Here is a 20,670-nt window from a genome sequence, read left to right as displayed (position 1 = left end):
TTTCTTTCTACTACATTATCTCCCCATTATCTTTCAAAGCACAACTTAATATCTTAAAAATAATTTTACCTATCTTTTTTTTTTCACTCTCCCATCTCTTAACTAGGCAACACCATGCTTAAACTATGCCATTTTGTGAGGAAATAAAAATTGCTAATAGAAGAGAGGGGACAATTAGATTTTCTATGTAACACTTGGTTATTTGTCTGCTATAATGAGTATCTCAGCGATTGGAAGCAGTTTATCAGGAGAAGTAACAAGATAGTACATAAGTAGTTCCTTTATGTGTCGTGAGTCCCAAGAAGATCTACATGTTTGGAAATTCACTAAAATGATCTCACATTACTCAGGCACAGTTGTACTTAGGGCTATTATGTTATGGTAAAAGGATTAGCAAGGGAAGACACATTGGGCTGAGTCTGGAGGAATCCATGCACAAGCTTTAGAAAGTCCTCCCTCAGAGGGTGCCACATAGAATGTGCTCCTTCCTCCAGTAGTTAAATGCAGGAACACATATGTTTCTGTCCAGAAAAGCCTGCTATAGCCTCAGCCCGACATCTTTGGCGGAAACTGGTTATACAGGCTCTCTATGCCTATGTGATCAGCCACAATTATAGAAATTCCAGATTCCCACAAGGAAAGCAGATGTTCACCATAAATCAGACTGATACAGTGAATTTAGTGCCCCAAGCAAACAAAGCAGCCTTAACAATATAGGGGACTTCAAAAGCCAAGTTCTACCAGCCCTGAAAGAGGTTCCTTCTCAAGAGTAATATTTAGACCCACTATGTTAACTTTCTCTGTACACTTTACAGGGCCAGTATGTGGGGGTCAGTAGGGCACAGCAGAATTTTGAATCAAACTGTGTAATTATAATATGAGAAAGAACATGAAATAATGCCAGTAATTTTCTGCTGTCATAGAATTCTAATAGTCTAAGCCCAAGTTTTCAAATTTTTCTTCAGAATTTCACCTACATTGTGAAGACAATAAAGATCAAGGTCTGTATTGTATTAGGTCTATTTGCCTGTTCTGTGCATCACACTAAAAAACAAACAAAAAAAAGTACAGTGCTTTTATAAATTTAAGGGCATAGTGGTTGAGAGGGATATAAATGGATATTTGATATATGGAATAGACCATGGAAAATGTTGTAAGAAGTGTTCAAAGGATTAAGAAGTGTAAGGAAAGTAAATAGGATTTTCTTTAAGAAGATTTACAAAAGTTCCAGGAGACAGTGACATTTGAGCTTTGATTTCCTTAAAAATTTCTATGGCAAAGATAATACAATGACATTCTTATTATAGGGAACAAACACAGGGAGCTGTGAATGTACAAGAGATTGAGAAAATATTGAGTACTTTGATATACCACAGTGTGACACAATAATATACATCATTATATAATAATAATAAAGTTATTATATTCATATTATACTACTAATATTGCTTATAATATTAATTATAAATGAGGTCATAAGTGTGGACTGATCCAAGATTGCACATGTTTTGAATTCCATACGAAAGGGAGTGATTTACTCATTTTTTTTTATCAAAAAAGGAGAGCCCTCCCATTGGCTGTGAAGCAGCAACTTATTTCCCATAATATTGGAAAATAATGATAATTCTTATGTTCATGTTTATCACTTAGGAGATTCTAATGGTTTAAGGAGCTGTGTGCCAGCAACTTTGTCTGCTGAAAACCAATATGTATTTTGTTCCATAAGGATTTTATTTTTATCATTACCTATATAATAAAGAATGATACAATTTAGTAAGACCTGATCTGATTGTTGATCTGCTATGTTTAAACAAATTTCTTGACGAATTGTATTGCATTTATTAATAAATATTTCAATTTTGTTGGACTTAGATTATAAATCTGAAATACACATATATGTAGAAGTTATAAAAAATTGCACTCAATCATACTGAGAATTTTATATTAATCTTTTTAAAACTCGTATTTGAATATGGCTTCCTGTATTGTATGATTGAGTTAAAATGTTAGGAAGATACTAAGCGGTTCAATATGTAGTAATTTATTCTAAATGCTAGGTGCTAAGTATATGCATAAAAATGAAATTAAAGTGTCTTATTAATGTATTAAACATTCTTAATCCATTTTATTTTATTTTATTTTTTAAATTTTTTTAACGTTTATTTTATTTATTTTTGAGACAGAGAGAGACAGAGCATGAACGGGGGAGGGTCAGAGAGAGGGAGACACAGAATCTGAAACAGGCTCCAGGCTCTGAGCTGTCAGCGCAGAGCCCGACGCGGGGCTCGAACTCACAGACCGCGAGATCATGACCTGAGCCGAGTGGGACGCTTAACCGACTGAGCCACCCAGGCACCCCTCTTAATCCATTTTAATTAAAATTATTTTTTGATTTTATATGTTATTTGTAGTATTTTATGTTTTCCTATCGAGTTTTTTTGTTTCTTTTCATTTGAGACGAGATGTGCTTGGGACAGTATTAGAAATAACGCAGAATGAAGGTATGGGGAGACCACTTTATTGAGGACATTATTTATATAAACTATTTTCAAAAACATCATTGAACAAGCAAAATGGGTCACATTCTACAAATGATAGATTTGGGTTTTGAAACAAATGCTGCATATTTTCCTCTTTAAAATCCATGCCATTCTGAGGAAGAACTAATTATCTTAAGGCTCTGAGTCAACTGTTGCCAAATGGTCTCACAGTTAGCAACGGAAGAGAAATGAAGCTCAAAGCAGTAAACCTTGGGGATTCACCTGGCCTCCTTTGCAGCCAAGATTGTTCCTATGGTGTCAGACAACAATTAAAGAATCTGAAATTGAAGGTGACTCAGAAAAGGGCAAACTAAAAAGCGTAACTCTCTCAACCAGGTCATCCACATCACAGTAAAAGAATAACCAGAACATAGTGAAAGAATAAGAGGAGATCATTTAAATTTAAATAAGTTCATTATTTTAGTTAACTTTAATTTACTTAATTATTTTAAAATAATTATTTAACTTTAATTAAGAATTTAAATTTAAAATAGTAATTTTAAAAGGCAGAGGTGAAGAGGTAATTGTCCTTTTTTTTTTAATTTTTTTTTTAACGTTTATTTATTTTTGAGACAGAGAGAGACAGAGCATGAGCGGGGGAGGGTCAGAGAGAGGGAGACACAGAATCTGAAACAGGCTCCAGGCTCTGAGCTGTCAGCACAGAGCCCGAGGCGGGGCTCGAACTCACGGACTGCGAGATCATGACCTGAGCCGAAGTCGGCAGCTTAACCGACTGAGCCACCCAGGCGCCCCAAGAGGTAATTGTCCTTAATGGATATGTGGAGAAGTAGAACAAATACTGGTGTCATGTATTCCATGGGCCTTCACTAACTGTAATCTTCAAGAGTCATGTTCCCTATCTCTAGGACTCAGCTTCCTTACAAATAAAATAAAAAAAATGAGCCAAATGACTTCTTAAGCTGTGTTTTTAATGCTAACACTGTCAATCTTTATGTAAAACTACACGTTTATGAAATATTTTAATGTTAGCACCATAAGAAATATAATTTGTCTGCATTGACCCAGCACATAGGGTAGGGCCTGGCACATAGTAGGCACTCAGAACAATATTTATTGGATGTATGAATGAATGAATGAATGAATGAATGAATGAACCATTTGAACAAAAGGGAGGAGTCATTGGGTTGGTTAAATAACTATTAGCAGAAGGAAAGCATTTGCTGACACGAACGTTGCTGCATTTTGACTGTCTTTCCCTTCCTCTTTAAGGGAGGTGACGGTGGCACTCTTGGTGATGGTGGGACAGGGTTGGTAGAAGGGAGTCCTAGGGAATTTCAAAGTCTCTCCCAGCTTTGAATGCCTGCCGCTGGTTGGAAATGGTACAAAGTAGTTTAAAGTCCTTAAGAGGAAAGAATACCATTTCTGACAGCTTTGCTGTCCTACAGATAACCCTAGACCTTCAAGCTGTGGTCATATTGCCTAACATTTCCATGGCTACACTTTCAAGTTGAGTAAATCAGAGAACACTATCATTGGAGTTAATACACTGTATCTAATTTCAAAATATATCTTCCCAGCTGTTATAGCCTAGCTAACCCTTGCCAAATGTAGCCATAGAATTTCTTTAATTATTTCTTTCTTACTCTAGCAAATCACTGGACTAGTTTGAATGGAAACCTGATGATTACAAATGATGTATTTAAAACATCATCTGACTTTTGGAAGATGTTATTATCAGACTGGGAGGATAAAAATATGCCCAACTAGTTGTAACATTCTCTTCTTAATGTTCATAGATTTCCAAGAGCATCCAATTTCCAGAAACTCATGATACAAATTCAGTTAAATTAGAGTATTGGGTACTGGAAATTGTACCCAGGTACAGTTAGGTAGGTCTTTGGGTTTGAGAGGACATTAAATTACATTATGGAGCTTTGATCTATCAAAATTATGTAACATTGATCTGTCAGATGAAAATATAAACCATGGTGCAATTTCTGACTTACAGTCTAAGACTACACATTATTTTTCCGTTCTGTTTTGCTGTTCCTAGAAATTAATAATGACAGAAATAAACAATTTAATAAAGTAAGATCTCCAGGAGTAGATTTTGACATAGTCTGATTTATTTGTTTAATATTGAGTGTTCAATAGAGTTGTTCGGATGATACAGAGTTGTACATAATGAAAACTATATTTAAAAGTGGAAACTTTAAATGGCTGTGCTGAAAGCTATGCCAATTTACAATGTAATAATTATTAAAAATATAAAGTATCTACAGCAAAATTTGAATAATGCACTCACACTGGCACTGGTTACTTGTATAATATTTTGGAGTACCCTTAGAATGGTTAAGGGAGATTTAAAAAAAAGCAGGAAGACATTAGTATAGGCAAAGGCCACAATTATTGATACAGTTGTTGAATCGCAATTGATTAGGTAACAGAGCTCAAATGTTAAAATGGAGAGGTTTAAACCTTAATTTTCTAAAAGAAAAGAAAAGCTCCATATTTTAGAGCTTAAAGAGACTAGCCTAACTTTCTAATTTTCTGAAAAAGGAATGTGATCTCAGAGGCTTAGATAATTTTCCCAAGGTCAGTAAAAGAAAGGAACCAATTTATTCAATTCATTTTTCTTTGGAATGAATTTAAATTGCAAATATTAGAAGCTATATGTTAATACTATGTTTATGAAAAAGAGCTAATAAATATCAATTTTTAAGAGTTGTAGAGGTTTATTCATTCTAATTCATTCTATTCACTCAATAAATATTTGTTCAGCACCTACTAAGTGCCAGATCTTATGCTAAGTACTGGAGATGTCAGGATTTATAAGATAGATGTGTTGCTTACTGTCATGAACCTTACCGTCTGGTGAAAGGAAATGGCCAGTCTACCAACTAATAAAAGTATTCTTTAGTGGTAAGTTTCAAGCAAAAATTTAAAATTGAGTGACATGACAACGATCAACTTGATATCTAGTTTAGATTCAGTGTTCAGGAGAGGCCTCTGACACAGTAAATTTAAGCTGAGATTTAAATGGCAAGTAGATAACCCTGTGAAGATTGTGGGGCGAGATCATTACAGGAAGAGAACAGTTGGTATAAAATCTCTAAAGCAGGAGAGATTCAGATGTTGAGAAAACGTTGAGAGCAAATTTGTGATCATAATTTAAATGTAAAAAAATATGTTTTTCTCCAACATATATAGAAGATACAGTTATATTTTATGTAGATGATACCCAGAGTTTAGTCTTTGCTAGGGAAGAACAACAGCAGAACAAAGGATCCAAAATGTTGAAAGGTTTTGTGTCAAGTCTGGTGATAATCATGGGCCTTGGCCTCTAAACTGAAGAAGAAGGACATTAGAGGGAAATTGAATGAGAAAGTGGTAGTCGCAAGTGATTGAAGATCTCCATGAGTTTGGAGAATTTTTGGATGGAAAATTTAGATTAGTAGTGAGGATGTCCCCAAAAGCATTTGACCATTTTTTAGTTGTTAAAAATAGCAACTCTAAACGTCGTCTGCAAGGAATTATTAGCAGTATAAATTCAAAGAATGCTTTAGAAAAGATAAATGAGGAATATGCTTTAGGCCCTTCTTGTGGAAAGGTGGCACTTAAAGTGGAAAACCTGTATTCAAAGTATTTACTTCTGTATCTTTGGGCAGATTCTTTAACTACATGGACTAATGGCTCTCATTGTAAGAATGATGGTCCTTTCAATCCTTCAAATCTAATGTATTCAAGAGTCCCTGAAACTTCGCTAGCTAAAGTATCTGAAGTTACCCAAATCTCTGTTTACAAGTATGAGTGAACAAATGTATTAGCCCCAGGTTTCAGGGAGGGAGATGGGCCTGTCCTTCTAGAAGGTTCCTTCTAGAAATGACCTAGGTAAAGAGAGTAAAAGACAGAGAAGAATGAGAAAAGCCATCTGTTAACAAGATAGCAACTTCAGACTATGTAGTATACAAACATCATTGTACCTGAAATCTCCAATCTCCTAAAAGACTGAGTTGAAGAAAGCTGCTTTTTATGAATTATATCAGTGGTAAAGAAATCGTTTTTATCTGATAACAGGAGAATAAAATCATGATGAATTATTTGGTTTGAAATTATTTTAATAGCTAAAATAATTTTCAGCCCCATATGATCAGAATGTGCACACAAATGTCGCTGTACCTATAAGCCTTGGGAATTAGAGGTCTTAGGGTGTGCTTTCTAGAACATTTGTTTGCTTAGCTAAAACAAACAAATAAATAATAAAAGACATAACCTGTTTCATTTAAAATGTGTGCAAGCCACAGTATTCAATACAATATCTGAAAGGCAAGTAATTAATAGGAGAAACACTTTACACATTTTGTTGTTTTTTCAAACCAAATAAATGCATGTGGATATCCTATTACTAATTGTCTGCTTGCATTTTTTTAAGTGCCTAAAAATATGCCCATGTAAAAAGTTGGTAACACAAGATCAGAAGAAGCAGTTAAAAATATCTCCTTACAGATCTTGCTCTGGTAGAAATCAGTTGAACCCTGTCATTGCTCTCTGCACTCCAAATCTGATGATAGAGGAAAAATTCTTTAAATATATTATCTTGTCATATAAATGGAAGCTGGAACCCAATGCACTATTTTTTTAGTGAAATAGCAGAAAATGATATTATGTCTATGCGCACACACTCACATGTAAATACATTAACACAAAGTAATAAAATCACTAGACTTTAAACTTTACAAGGATAAGAATTCTTGTCTGTTTTGTTCATGCCTATTTCCCCAGAGCCTAGAAGAGAGTCTGGCATATGGCTGATGCTCACACACATGTAACCCACACTGTCATTATAAAATGCATAAAGAATTAAAGCCCTTAAGCTGTAGCAACCCTTAATGATGTTTATTAGTAGTAAACATCAGATCTAATACATGCTGTGTTTTGGTACAATGGTGGTTTCTTTTTGTAAAGGGTAAACTTCTTTTCCCAGAAGCAAACAGCATATAATATAAATATAAGGTAAACATAAAAATAAATATACATTTTTATCTAAATATTTCATCATGTACACTTAACATTTGAAAATACCTATTATGGGGGGCACCTGGGTGGCTCAGTCGGTTAAGCATTCGACTTCAGCTCAGGTCATAATCTCAAAGACCGTGAGTTTCATCCCCATGTCAGGGTCTGTGCTGCCAGCTCAGAGCCTGGAGCCTGCTTCGGATTCTGTGTCTCCCTCTCTCTCTGCCCCTCCCCAACTAATGTTCTGTCTCTTTCTCAAAAATGAATAAAAATTTTTAAAAAACCTATTGGGGCAAATAACTTGTATTTAAATAAAATAAATAAATAGGCATTCCTGGGTGGCTCAGTCGGTTAAATGGTCGACTCTTGATTTCAGCTCAGGTCATGTCTTGTGGTTCATGAGTTCAATCCCCTCATCAGACTCTGTGCTGACAGTGTGGAACCTGCTTGGGATTCTCTGTCTCCTTCTTTCTCTGCCCCTCTCCTACTTGTGTTCTCTCTCTCTCTCTCAAAAATAAATAAAACTAAAATTAATTAATTAATTAATTAAAGAAAAAGTGAAGAAAAAATAACTGTTATAGAGCGTAGGTGGTTCAGTCACTTAAGCAGCCACCTCTTGATTTCAGCTCAGGGCATGATCTCATGGTTCATGGGATTACACTGTGCATCAAGCTCTGCACAGACAGAAAGGAGCCTGCTTGGGATTTCTCTCTCTCTCTCTCTCTGCCCCTCCCCTGTTCATGTGTGCATGCGCTCTGTCTCTTTACCAAAATAAATAAACATTTAAAAGAAAATTACATAATGTTTTCCTATTACATCAGTAAGGAAGAGAACACAGAAGCACTATACAGAGACTATTGGGCACAGAACATGCAGACAGAGCAAAAAGAGGGCAGGAATGAGGGGTCCACCTAACAAGTAGACTGAGAAACACAGAGCCCCTTTGCAAATAGAATTCATAAAGACTCATTACTTTGAAGAACTGAGATGCTGATTTGATTTCTGTAAATAATAGTGACACTGACAAATGAAAATACATCTTAATGCCGACTGGCAGAGTAGAGAAGTGTTGGTGACACAGGAAGGAGGATGAACAGAATGTGGAGAGGTCAAGAAGTTGGAAGAACAAGTTAATATGAAAGCATTTTTCAGCTTCTCTTGGATTTTTATCAAGATATCATATTCAAGAAGGAATCCAGTGTCAGTGGTGATAGGATCGGAAGCCCTTTGAATGTCATTTAGAATTTATTACATATAATCATATGGAACTTGGCCATTTTGTAAACTGATATTCTCAATTCATAATATAGATTCAATCTTTCTGACTAAACCTTCTTAAGTTTTTTTTAAATTATGATAAAACTGAATAATTACTCTAGGTCTTGTGATAGATTCCTGTAATCTATGATATTTATTTTAATTGAATTCAGTTTCTATTTCTAAATTTGAATATGCTAGTTTAATTTTCATCCTGAAATAATCATTGTCATCTTGGTAGAAAAGGGACACTGTCTAGCTGAGAATTGTGCTCGAAGATATATTTTGAAATCAACATTTTTTTTTTCTTATAAGATCTTTGTCGCTGATTATTGCCTACGCATTTGAAAGAAAAGGGGCCTGTGGGTGGCTCAGTCAGTTAAGCGTGGGACTTTGGCTCAGGTCATCTTACAGTTCTTGAGTTCTAGCCCCACCTCTGGTTCTGTGCTGACAGCTCAGAGCCTGGAGCCTGCTTCAGATTCTGTGTCTCCCTCTCTCTCTGTCCTTCCCCAGCTCACGCTGTCTCTTTTTCTCAAAAAACGAATAAATTGTTAAAAAAAAAAATAAAAGAAGGGGCGCCTGGGTGGCTCAGTCGGATAAGAGTCAGACTTTGGCTCAGGGCATGATCTCACGGTTCGGTTTGTGAGTTCAAGCCCCACGTTGGGCTCTGTGCTGACAGCTCAGAGCCTGGAGCCTGCTTCAGATTCTGTGTCTCCCTCTCTCTCTGCCCCTCCCCCGCTCACACTGTCTGTCTGTCTCTCTCCCACAAATAAATAAACATTAAAAAAAATTTTTTAAATATTAAAAAAAATAAAAGAAAAAACATGATGGCACACTTTGGTATTGTCAAAAGATAGTGTGATAAGAAAATGCTAAAAATCTTAATATTATAAATAAAAATTTAAGTTGATGTTGATTTAGCTTGAACAGGAATAAATGAATTTATTTTATCTGATAGATCATTAAGGCAAGTACCACTTATAAAATTTACAAATAGAAAGTAATATGGTACAGATTGAGTGGAACTCTTTAGAGACATGAACGAATAGAAAAGGAAATATTCTATGTTTTCAACAAACTTTTAGCACTTGCCGTGCTCCAGGCACTGTTTGGGCAATTGGGATAAGTTAGAAAACATAGTAACAGAAATCCCTGTTTTTGTGTCACTTAAATTCTAATGTGGAAAGATAGATAATACACATTAATAGTAAATGTATACAGTGTGTTAATAGATCTTAAGCATCCCTGGAGGTGAACTAGAGAGTAAACTATAATATTAAATAGGATTATAAAAGTAGACCTCACTGATCAGGTAAAATGTAAACAAAGACAAGAAGCTGTGGGAGTTGATCATGCAGATCCCTAGACGAGGGGCATCCCAGCTGGGATGAGCATCTAATGTAGAAGACCATCTGACATTGTTCAAGGACTACATTAGAGCCATTTTCTATAATGGAGTGATAGGAATGGGGATTCGGAAAAGATGGGATCAGAAATGATAGATGATGATAGATAGATAGATAGATAGATAGATAGATAGATAACCATATCTTAGCTATTAATCCTCTTTTGAAGTACCTCACTACATTCTTTTTTTTTAAAGGCAGCCTAGTAGACAGGTTAATGATGCAAATAGCTTAGTATAATCAAGGAATGATTTTTCAAATTTTTCACGATTCTGTATTCTACAAATCAAGTACTAATCCTGTCCATAGCTGTTTAAATTCACAGTTGGACTGATGCTACCACCATGAGAGAATTCTAAAGCATTCACCTTTCACTGACAATATTTAGGGTTACTTGTTTTCTGAAACACACATCTTTAATTTCCTATTTAAAAATTAGATTAACAGGGGTGCCTGGGTGGCTCACTTGGTCAAGAGTCTGACTCTTGATTTTGGCTCAGGTCATGATCTCTCAGTTCAAGAGTTAGAGACACTTGTCAGGGTCTGCACTGACAGTGTGAAGCCTGCTTGGGATTCTCTCTCTCCTTCTCTCTCTGCCCCTCTCTCACTCATTCTCTCTCTCTCTCGAAATAAATAAACTTCGAAAAATAATTAGATTAACAAATATAAGTTGTCAGAAATAACATTACATAAAGTCTTAACAGAGGTTATATGTTCTTGATTCCTCTCATATCTGAAATGGAAGGACATGTTTATCACAAATGACCACGAAGTTACGAACATCAGAAACAATGGAAACACTCCATTTTTAGGCCCAACTTCATTGTATCTACTCATAAAATATCCTTATATTCCCTGGAGCAGGGGAAATTTAACTTATGTGCTATACCAAGATGAGCACTGCTAGAAAACTGGAGGCATGAAAGTGCTATACTTGTTTAATATTTTAGTTAGCCTGGAGCAATGATAATCACAGACAAACTCTATGAAATGTTATTTGTGCTCACATAGTTACATTAATTTTCTTTTAATCTTTGTCTGCCCCAGGAAATATTTCAATTGAATTTTACATTTCTTTCCAAGAAATCAGGAACTCTGGAATCCAGTCTCATTTACTTTAACTTTTTTTTTTCACAGTTATTGCCAAACCTAAATGAATTCAAAACCAAGAAATTATCTTGGATTTATTTCTTCAATATATAAAATTGACATGCTTTAAGTGAACTTTAATATAATTCCAGAATCAGCCTTACTCATCCAAGGTGTTACTCAACTTTTCACTTATTACACATATATTTATTTAATTCATTTTAGATATTCATCTCAATACACATAAAACATAAAGTGATAGTTTCTCCTAGAGGTAGTATGTGTAGTGGCTGCAAAAGAAACTCCATAGTCATATACTCTGGGTTCAATACTACACCTCCTCCTAGCTGTGTATTCTTAGACAAGTTAACTAACCTCTCTTCCTCAATTATTGTGTGACAAAAATGGGAATTAATAATGGCACTTGAAACATAGTATAATGGTGAGGAATAAATTATGGTGAGTAATAAAAAATAGTACTGTAAAGTACTTAGTGTAATGCCTGTCTTCTAGTAAGAATTCAATAAATGCATACTATTGTTGTTTATATGCGTATGTGTTCATTAAAAAATATCCTATTGTGTAGTTACATTATTACTTAGGAAATCTAGGATGGTTTTCCATTTTTAAAATGTCAGAACTTGAGCAAAGAAGAATAGTGAAGTCTCTGAAACTAATGACATATCTCAGTTTTTCAAAAGGGAGATGAAGAGCAACTCAAAGCTTCCAGTGAACTGATTACAAATATCAAGGCATAGCATTTCAAAGATGATTAGAATGACTCACTTTGAAAAGAAAAAAAAAAAAAAAGGAAAACAAAGTTTAACACATTTTGACACTTGGTTGTTTTTGGTCCTTGGATAGATTTCAGCCCATATCCTGGTACTTCTGTAAAATTTCAAACAGGTGCACTACGAATCTCTGAGTTACAATTTCAATGTAGTTTTAAAAAATTTATAATATAAGGGCAAAGAGAGGGGTGCCTGGGTGGCTCAGTCGGTTGAGGGTCTGACTTCAGCTCAGGTCGTAATCTTGTGGTTCGTGATTTCAGGCCCCACGGCAGGCTCTGGGCTGACAGCTCAGAGCCCAGAGTCTGCTTCAGATTCTGTGTTTCCCTCTCTCTCTTTCACTCCCCCACTCATGCTCTGTCTCTGTCCCTCTGTCTCTGTCTCTCTCTCAAAAATAACTAAACATTAAAAAAATAATATAAGGGCTAAGAGAGGTATAAAAGAATTACAAAGTATTTTAAAACTATGTTCATTAACTTTAAAGGAAAAGTGGACATTATATGCATGAGTGAATTCTTGCAGGTTTTAAGTAGGTTCAGCAGCCTTGGGAAAGTGTCTGAATATCTAAGTCTATTCTGTAAACCTATGATGAGTCACAAATCTCAATACTATCACTTACAAAATGAATCCTAAGTAAGGCTAAGGTTAGAAATCCATACATACAACTTAAGATTTTTTTTTTATCAGCAATGTAATTGAAACTTGACACTGAATTTCAAGTCCCTGCAGCAAGCTGATAGATGAAAAAGCAGATACCCAAATTAAGAAAACCAGAATTTAGGAACCAGATACAATTGACAATAGATGTATCAAGTTGTGTTCAAATTCACCTGAATTTCTTTACTTCTTGAGTAGTTTCATCAGTCTCACTGAGAAGTCATACAAGATCAAAGGATACATAGCAAGAATCTGTAAGAGAATCAATCTGCCTGTCTTAAAAATAAAACAGTGCAGATAGTAGATTTTAAAGTTCAGCAGAGATCACCCTGTACAACTCCCATTTCTTCCCATCCCACATAATTTTCTTGGTAGGTTAAACCGAAATCTAGAGTTAACATTTTCCCCATCTTCCAAAGTGTTATTTTTTCCTTAAAATGTGTTCCTGTTTAAGATGAAGAAATATCGTGATAAGAAGCAGAGAAGCCAGAATTATTTTACTCACACTCTTGTCATTCTTTGGGGCTGTAAACCATAGCTGCAAAACGAAGTCAACAATAACAAGAACTACAGTGGCACATATTTTGTCTCAGGAAATCAGTCCCAAAACAGAGTAGAACCACTCAAAGATCATTTTAGCTCAAAGTGGGAAAAATGATTTGGTTGTAATATATAATAAGATTATAGTAAAAATTGAATCACCCAGGTCAAACAGTTGGAGCAGTGCTTGGCACAAAGAGAACACCCCCAAAATAATAATTATTTTTTTATAACTCTACTAATAGTCTTTAATTTGGCTAATATCAAAAAAGGCAATATCTGGGAGCACCTGAGTGGACTAGTCGGTTGATTGACTCTTGGTTTCAGCTCAGGTCATGATCTCAGGATCATGAGATGGAGTCCTGCATCAAGCTCCACACTGACCTGACTTAAAGGCTTAGACTTACTTTGGTACTCAGACCAATTTCTGTCATCACTTAGGGAATCATATCTCCCAGATCATACTTAGAGAATTTTTAGTGAATCTCATTATACTCTAGATCATTTGAGTCCTTTATTGAGACACAATATTACCTGAGGCCCTGTAAATACATAGAGAGTCCTTTTAGATCATTTTTCCTTGCCCATGTGGCTCCCAAATTCTTGGCATCAGATTCTCTGACTCACTTCTTTGATCTTAAGACTGAAGTTCTTTCAATAAGTCAGTGCCTAAGTTATGACCAATCTTTTTACATAGTTTACACGATATACTATATCTATGCTGGAGCTTACCCTCCAGCCCCTATTCCATTCAAACAGGTGTGCTTTTTCTTAACATCCTGACACCCAACTCCTCTCAATCACTGCATTGCCTTGAAGAATCATCATGACTCCTGTATGAGCTGCATGTTATAATAAATTTGAGTTCTTGAGCATACAACATATTAAACATTTTGAGTGCTATGAATTTAAAGAAACTTGACTGAGGATGAATGGATGAGCTAGATATCTGGGCTCTTAAAATATTGAATTAAGTTTTGCTTTTGTACATACTAGCTCTATATTCAGATCATATAATTCAAATTTTGAAACTTTAGATATTCTCCTTTGAAAAAATAAGTTTAAAATACACACCTTGACTTCTTCTATTCGTGAGAGCGTAATGACTATGTGACTTGCTATAATAGTTAGACATATGAACAAAACATATAATAAAATTCTCACACATTAAAAAATAGAGAAGCACTGTAATGCCTGAGAGAAGGGAAACAAATCAAGAGTGCTTACAATACTTAGATTTCAGCCTGGAGGCAATGTTTGGACCATGGTTCCTGGAGGAACAGCCTGGAGAGAATTTCAGGATCCTTACATTTTGTAGCTGAGGAGACAAATATCTGAGTTTGGAGAGAATAAGACAGCTAGAATTTGTGGGACAGATTACCAGAAAGGAGGGAAAAACATAGAGATAAAACTCTGGAAATCTATATTGGTGTACCCCTGAGAATTTTGTTTGAATAGTGATCTTTACAAATGCAGAGGGAAATTTTACAAGGCCAGGCAAAGAACAACTGCTGAAAAGGAATAATTGACAGAGAAGTTTAAGTAAATAAATTCCCAGAGATTTCACAGTTCTGGGAATCTTAATGGATATTCAGTGGAGAGCACAAATGGTCAAGCTCCAGTAATAAGAATAAGTAACTCTAACCACTTCTTCAGACCCATTCTAATTTTTTTTTTTTTAACAAGCCTCAGGAGGATCAGTATGACCCACAAGTAACTTAACCATTTGCCAGAATCAATTCTAACTCCTTCTAAGGTAATAAAATCTAGCATTAAACAAAATAAAAATCACAATTTCCGGCAACCAATAAAAATTTACTGGACATGAGAAGAAATAGGAAAATATGACTCATATTTAGGAGAAAATTCAGTCAATAGAAATCCACCTGGAAGTGATAGATGATAGAATTAAAGAAGAGAAATTCAAAACACTATTAAAAATATATATATTTCAGGGTGCCTGAGTGGCTCAGTCAGTTAAGCCACCAACTCGATTTTGGCCCGGATCATGAGATCAAGCCCCGCTATGGGCTCCATGCCCAGTGTGGAGATTCTCCCTCTCCTTCTGCCCCTTTTCTGCTCATGTTCTCTCTCTCTCTCTCTCGCTCTCTCTCTCTCTCTCTCTCTCAATAAATAAATAAATAAATAAATAAATAAATAAATAAAGGATTTAAAATATGAATATGATGACAGAAAAGTATATTCAAATTGAATTTCTAGAGATTAAAACCAAGATAGCTGAAGTAAAAATTTCACTGAATGAGATAAATAGATTAGACAGAAGAAAATATCAGTGAACTTGAAGATGTAGTAATAGAAAATATACAAAATGAGGCCATCAGATTCTCAAGAGAAGGGAGAAACTTTTAAACAAAGTGTCAGGGCACCTGGGTGGCTCAGTCAGTTAAGCGTCCAACTCTTGATTTCAACTCAGGTCATGATCTCACGGTCTGTGAGTTTGAGCCCCACATCGGTCTCTGCACAGTGCAGAGCCTGCTTGGGATTCTCTTTCACTCCTCTCTCTGCTTCTATCCCACTCATGTGCTCACTCTCTTTCTCCAAATAGATAAATAAATAAACTTAAAAAAATAAAAAAACGTCAACTGTCAGCAGCTTGTAAGACAATAACAAGCCATTTAATATTTTGAGTACCAGAATTAGATGGCAGTGGAAGTGGGAAACAGCAAAATTGGTTGAAGAACTAGTGGCAAATTTTTCCTCACAATTTTAAGAAAGTCCTAGCTACCTCAAAAGGTGGTCATGAGTGCCAAATGAGAAAGTGTGCATAGAGAACATTTTTTACTTGTGCTTAGTCAATTTAAACATTCTCATTGTTTGTTGTTTATAAATATTTTCCAGATATTTTAGATTCTTCAAATAAAAGGCATGAAACAGAGGCATTTTGCTCAAGTTGGTCTCATATTTAGACATGTTATGTACATGATAATGATAATACAAATTAGAATAAGAGGAGGAAGAAGGAAAAGAAGAGAAAGAAGAAAAATATTTTGGAATATACCTTCCCTGGTCCTTTGTTAGTTATATGCTATAAACATATTCCTCATTCAACCTTCACACAAACCACATGGTATAGCTGCTCTGTTATTATTTTTTCAAGTAAAAAATGAGGTTCAGAGATATTATATAATTTGTCAGCACATAGAAAAAGGTGGCAAGCCAGAGATTTAAACCTCTATCAGTCCAAATTCAAAAGCATATCATTATACCATTTCCCATATTCTAAAAGTATGAGCATGAATGCCTCCTTAGAATGTATTTTTAGCCTACACTGCCAGGTTTAAGAACCATGTTGATATTTTGTTTTATATCTTTTCCTATATGAGTTTTAGGCCTTTCAAAATGTATTCTGTAAATGTAGGTAATTTTCTACACGCAGAATTCAGGCTGTCATTTATTTACAAGAATAACTGATTTGCCAGATTGATTCTAGGGCCTTTTCTAGAGTCTGTAGTGTAATCATCTGTTTTTACAAATAAGTTAGTGTATTTTATATTCTGTTGTTTATCTGTCTAAACAATTCAAGAAATGAGTTTCATATGTGGAAAGATAAAATTTTAAAAACTTTTTATCAACTTTTTAAACATAAATGCTGTCACCAAATGAAAAAAAAGTATGCCATGAATTTCCTTATAACTGAATATTTAATAAGTAAGTTATCACACTTCCAAAATGCCGTTTAACAAAACCTCAAAACAGTAGCAATCTTTCTTAAATTCCAAAATATAAGACTAGAAATGCAATATTTAAGTCTAGCACATATTTCTTGTAGGCGAATTTTCTTACCAAATGTGTTGGCAATAATGTAGAATATATAGTTGGGGTTATGTCCTATTCATTTTTCATCAGAAATTGAGCAAAAGTTTGACTTAGTCAAAATTCTTAATGATAATTATAAAATTGTGAAAACTGTGAGTTCTAAAGCTCTGTCAAATAATTTAGAGCCATGTAAAAATATTTATAATAAAGATATTTATTGGAGTTTTTAATTTTTTTAATATTTTTTCAATTTCCCCCTGGTAGTGTTTCTAAAAGGAAAGAAAAAATGAAATGGAGATATAGACTAAATTATGAGATTATGTGAGTCCTCATTTGGTATTTTAAAAATTTACCCTCAATCTTCAGAAACTCTATCAAAGTAAACATTGACTTAAAAAATAAGTCCACACTCCTACTTTTTAAACAATTCACAATTTGGCCAGTATCTTAGCTTTATTTCCCCACCACTCCTTGGACCCCACTTCACAATGTATACCAGTTAATTCACCCACCGATTCTAGACAGCTCAGAGAGGTACTTCTCGAATTATTACATGCATATGAATCACCTGGAAAGTGTGTTAAAATGTATATTCTTGCTCAGCATGCCCTGGGTGGAGTCTGAAAGTTTGCATTTTGTAAAATAATAACAGCCATTTTTTATTAAGGTATAATTGATATATACCATTATGTTAATTTCAAATCCACAATATGATGATTCAGTATTTGTATATACTGCAGAATGATCACAGTAAGTCTAGTTGACATCCAACACCATATAGTTCCGATTTTTTTTTTCCTGTGATGAGGACTTTTAAGATTTGCTTTCTTAGCAACATTAAATATGCAGTACGGTATTATTAACTATAGTCACCATGCTGTACATTACATGCCCATGGATAGTCTGCATTTAAAAAAAAAAAAATTTAGCCTTTATTTATTTTTGAGAGAGAGACAGAGTGTGAGTGGGGGAGGAACAGAGAGAGAGGGAGACACAGAATCTGAAGCAGGCTCCAGGCTCTGAGCTGTCAGCACAGAGCCTGACGTGGGACTCAAACCCACGAACTGTGAGATCATGACCCCAGCTGATATTGGACACTTAACCGACTGAGCCACCCAGGCGTGCTGGATAGTCTGCATTTCTAATGAGCTCCCAGGTGAAATGATATATCAGACAGCACACTTTAAGTAGACTGGTTTTTAGAGGATTGCATGCTGTTCTCCTCTTAATCCTCACAGACTGTTAGATGTGACCTCCTTGGGCTGCTATGTGAATGCCCATTCCCAGACTGAATGAGCCAATGTCACCTTCTGCTCAGAGAAAATCCTGTATGTACTCCTTCAATTTGGAACAGAGCCTTTTAGATTGTGGTTTCACCAAGGGAGAGGCAAGTGCTACTAAAACAAATGCTTTACATTTTATTTTAACTTACGATCTTAGTCTTTAGCAAGAAATGCATTGGTACCACATTTGAGGACTTACTCAGATACCAATATTGGCATATGCATGAGATTTTCATCTATATTCAGATTGTCTTTGTTAAGTGAATTATTTTACTTCAGAATGTTTGCACTACTACCAATTATTATTCGTGACTTCGTTGCCAACAATTATATATATATATATATTTTTTTTTTTTCTCTCTCTTTCAGGGTTTGAACCTGAAAAGACTGGAGGCAGTACAAGGAGGGAGAGAGGTAAGAAAGTCTAGAGAGAGGGAGAGGGAAGAAGAAAAAGTGGTTACAGTGTTGCAATGATGTGGTTGGTAATGGTGACTGATGATGATGGTGATGGCGATGGGGATGTGTTGAGAGGAATTTTGTGTACATATATCCCATTCACTCTGGTCATATTTTACACATTTTTCTAAATGTATCTTTGTGCTTGTTCCTCTGAAGCCTAAGAGAGTACTGATTCTCTGATTAGCTAAGCATTGTTCCTGTTAAAATGGATTTTTATAGCAGCAAGACCCTCTAGATGGGGAAGAAAAGCCTTTTAACCAAACATTACAGTGCAATATTTAAAATCCCTCACTGAGAAATTAGCAAAATTCTTACAACGCAAATGTTGTATGACATCTGGGATTTTTTTACTCTCCTATCCAAGGCCACTGGCATACACTATCAGCCTGGCATGCATTATTAGATAGTGGAAAGTTGCTTTGGGAAGAACAACAACTTTAAAACTTTCTTTAATTATTGTTTACCCCAGATGCTTTATAAAGAGGGGAACTTTTAATAGTATCAAACAAAATACCATATCTCACACTTTATATATATATTATGATTTGCCTTAATCTTGCAGACTTAACCTTGATTAAATTTCTTTCCATGCTAAATATGTGAATGCTGTACTTTGTGATTTGGGTTGGTGGGGATGGAGGAAGGGTGGAATATTAACATTTAATATTTTCTTTTTGCCCAAAAGGTAAGTTTATTTTTTAATGATATTTATATAATATTTTTTGGGAAAAGTGAAGTTCTTTGTCTTACAAAAAATAATAGTAAATATTACTCCCTCCCCATCTGTAGCTTCTCTTTCTGTAAAAAGAGGTTTCTTCTGTATTAAGCTACAGAGTATTTTCCCTTCTTTCTTTGCTGTTTTAAATTCCAGTTATGTGTTCTTAGTATTTGGCATTTTAGATCCTAGTAAACTTGTTATTTAGGGACTCTTTCCTATTTATTTGCTATTTTCCATCCAGAATAATCTATTTCTTTTGAGCGGCACATAACTGGCTTGCACTGGCAGGAGAGCTGGAGAAAGTGACATATAGATACATCTTTAGGTATTTTTCATGTTGTAGGAAAGCAAAGTAATAAGTATATGGTCATTTGTAAGACAGACTGTGGGGGAAAAAAAGTGTGTACCATGGGAGGAAGACCTCAGAGCCATATAGTTTCAGGAGGGTAACTGCTGTCATTCAGACATGACCAAAATGGATGTACTTAGAGAAAGAACTTAACTCATCACCTCGTAAGTGAAAGTTTGCACCCAACCAGTGCTGCCACACTTTATCTCTGCTGATCCAGTGCCTTTAAGGAAATCTGATTTGGAGTCACCCAGCTTCTCCCTGTTGGCTCCTAGTCCAATAATAACTATGTGTCCAAAGAAGGAAACTTAAATCCATATACACAAATAATGGCATTGCTAAATGGTAGCAAAATTTTGCATTTCCTTATCAAGCTTTGGTGATTTCTCATGTTATTTTTAAAAGCCTTATGACTGATTTTTATTGAAAAGAGTTACTATTAAATTTTATTGCTTTTTTTCATTTTCTCTGATTTTATTTTTATTAGAAATGAACTCATGGGTAAAAGAACATGTTGATAATGTGTTTAATTTTTTTTTTCTTAAAACTATGTTATGATTTGCATGAAAGTCAAAATTGTAATGACCTACAATTTAATACATACATCTGTATAGAGGGGACGACATGATTTGGGTCTTGCCCTTGAGGTTAGTGGAGTAGTTGTGAAGAAGGTAAGTTTATCAAATTGATGATAGCCCAGTATTCTCTCTGGCACCCGACGCCACCAATCCATAATATAAACTAAATGCTGACTATTAAAATTCAAAACAACCACTTCGCTTTATCTCTGTGCAGCACTGGATTACTTGAGCATACTTCTAATTAACCTA

The 20,670-nt window shown here is 35.0% G+C and overlaps 1 protein-coding gene across 3 annotated transcripts in view; it reads left to right on the top strand.

Annotated features, from left to right (window-relative positions):
* Nucleotides 1-19,397, top strand: part of CCSER1 (coiled-coil serine rich protein 1) — an 855,904-nt gene extending 836,507 nt beyond the window's left edge. For 2 of the 3 annotated variants that reach the window (XM_042984180.1, XM_042984181.1), the window contains exon 11: nucleotides 18,684-19,397. In XM_042984180.1, the coding sequence (XP_042840114.1) occupies nucleotides 18,684-18,788 (105 nt within the window). In that variant the 3' untranslated portion in view covers nucleotides 18,789-19,397. The remainder of the gene's footprint in view (nucleotides 1-18,683) is intronic. The other variant, XM_007074680.2, reaches the window with a different exon arrangement.
* Nucleotides 19,398-20,670: the final 1,273 nt, after the last annotated feature.

The sequence above is a fragment of the Panthera tigris genome, chromosome B1, assembly GCF_018350195.1.
Source record: "Panthera tigris isolate Pti1 chromosome B1, P.tigris_Pti1_mat1.1, whole genome shotgun sequence".
NCBI classification, from domain to species: domain Eukaryota; kingdom Metazoa; phylum Chordata; class Mammalia; order Carnivora; family Felidae; genus Panthera; species Panthera tigris.
This window is presented reverse-complemented; position numbering and strand designations above follow the sequence as displayed.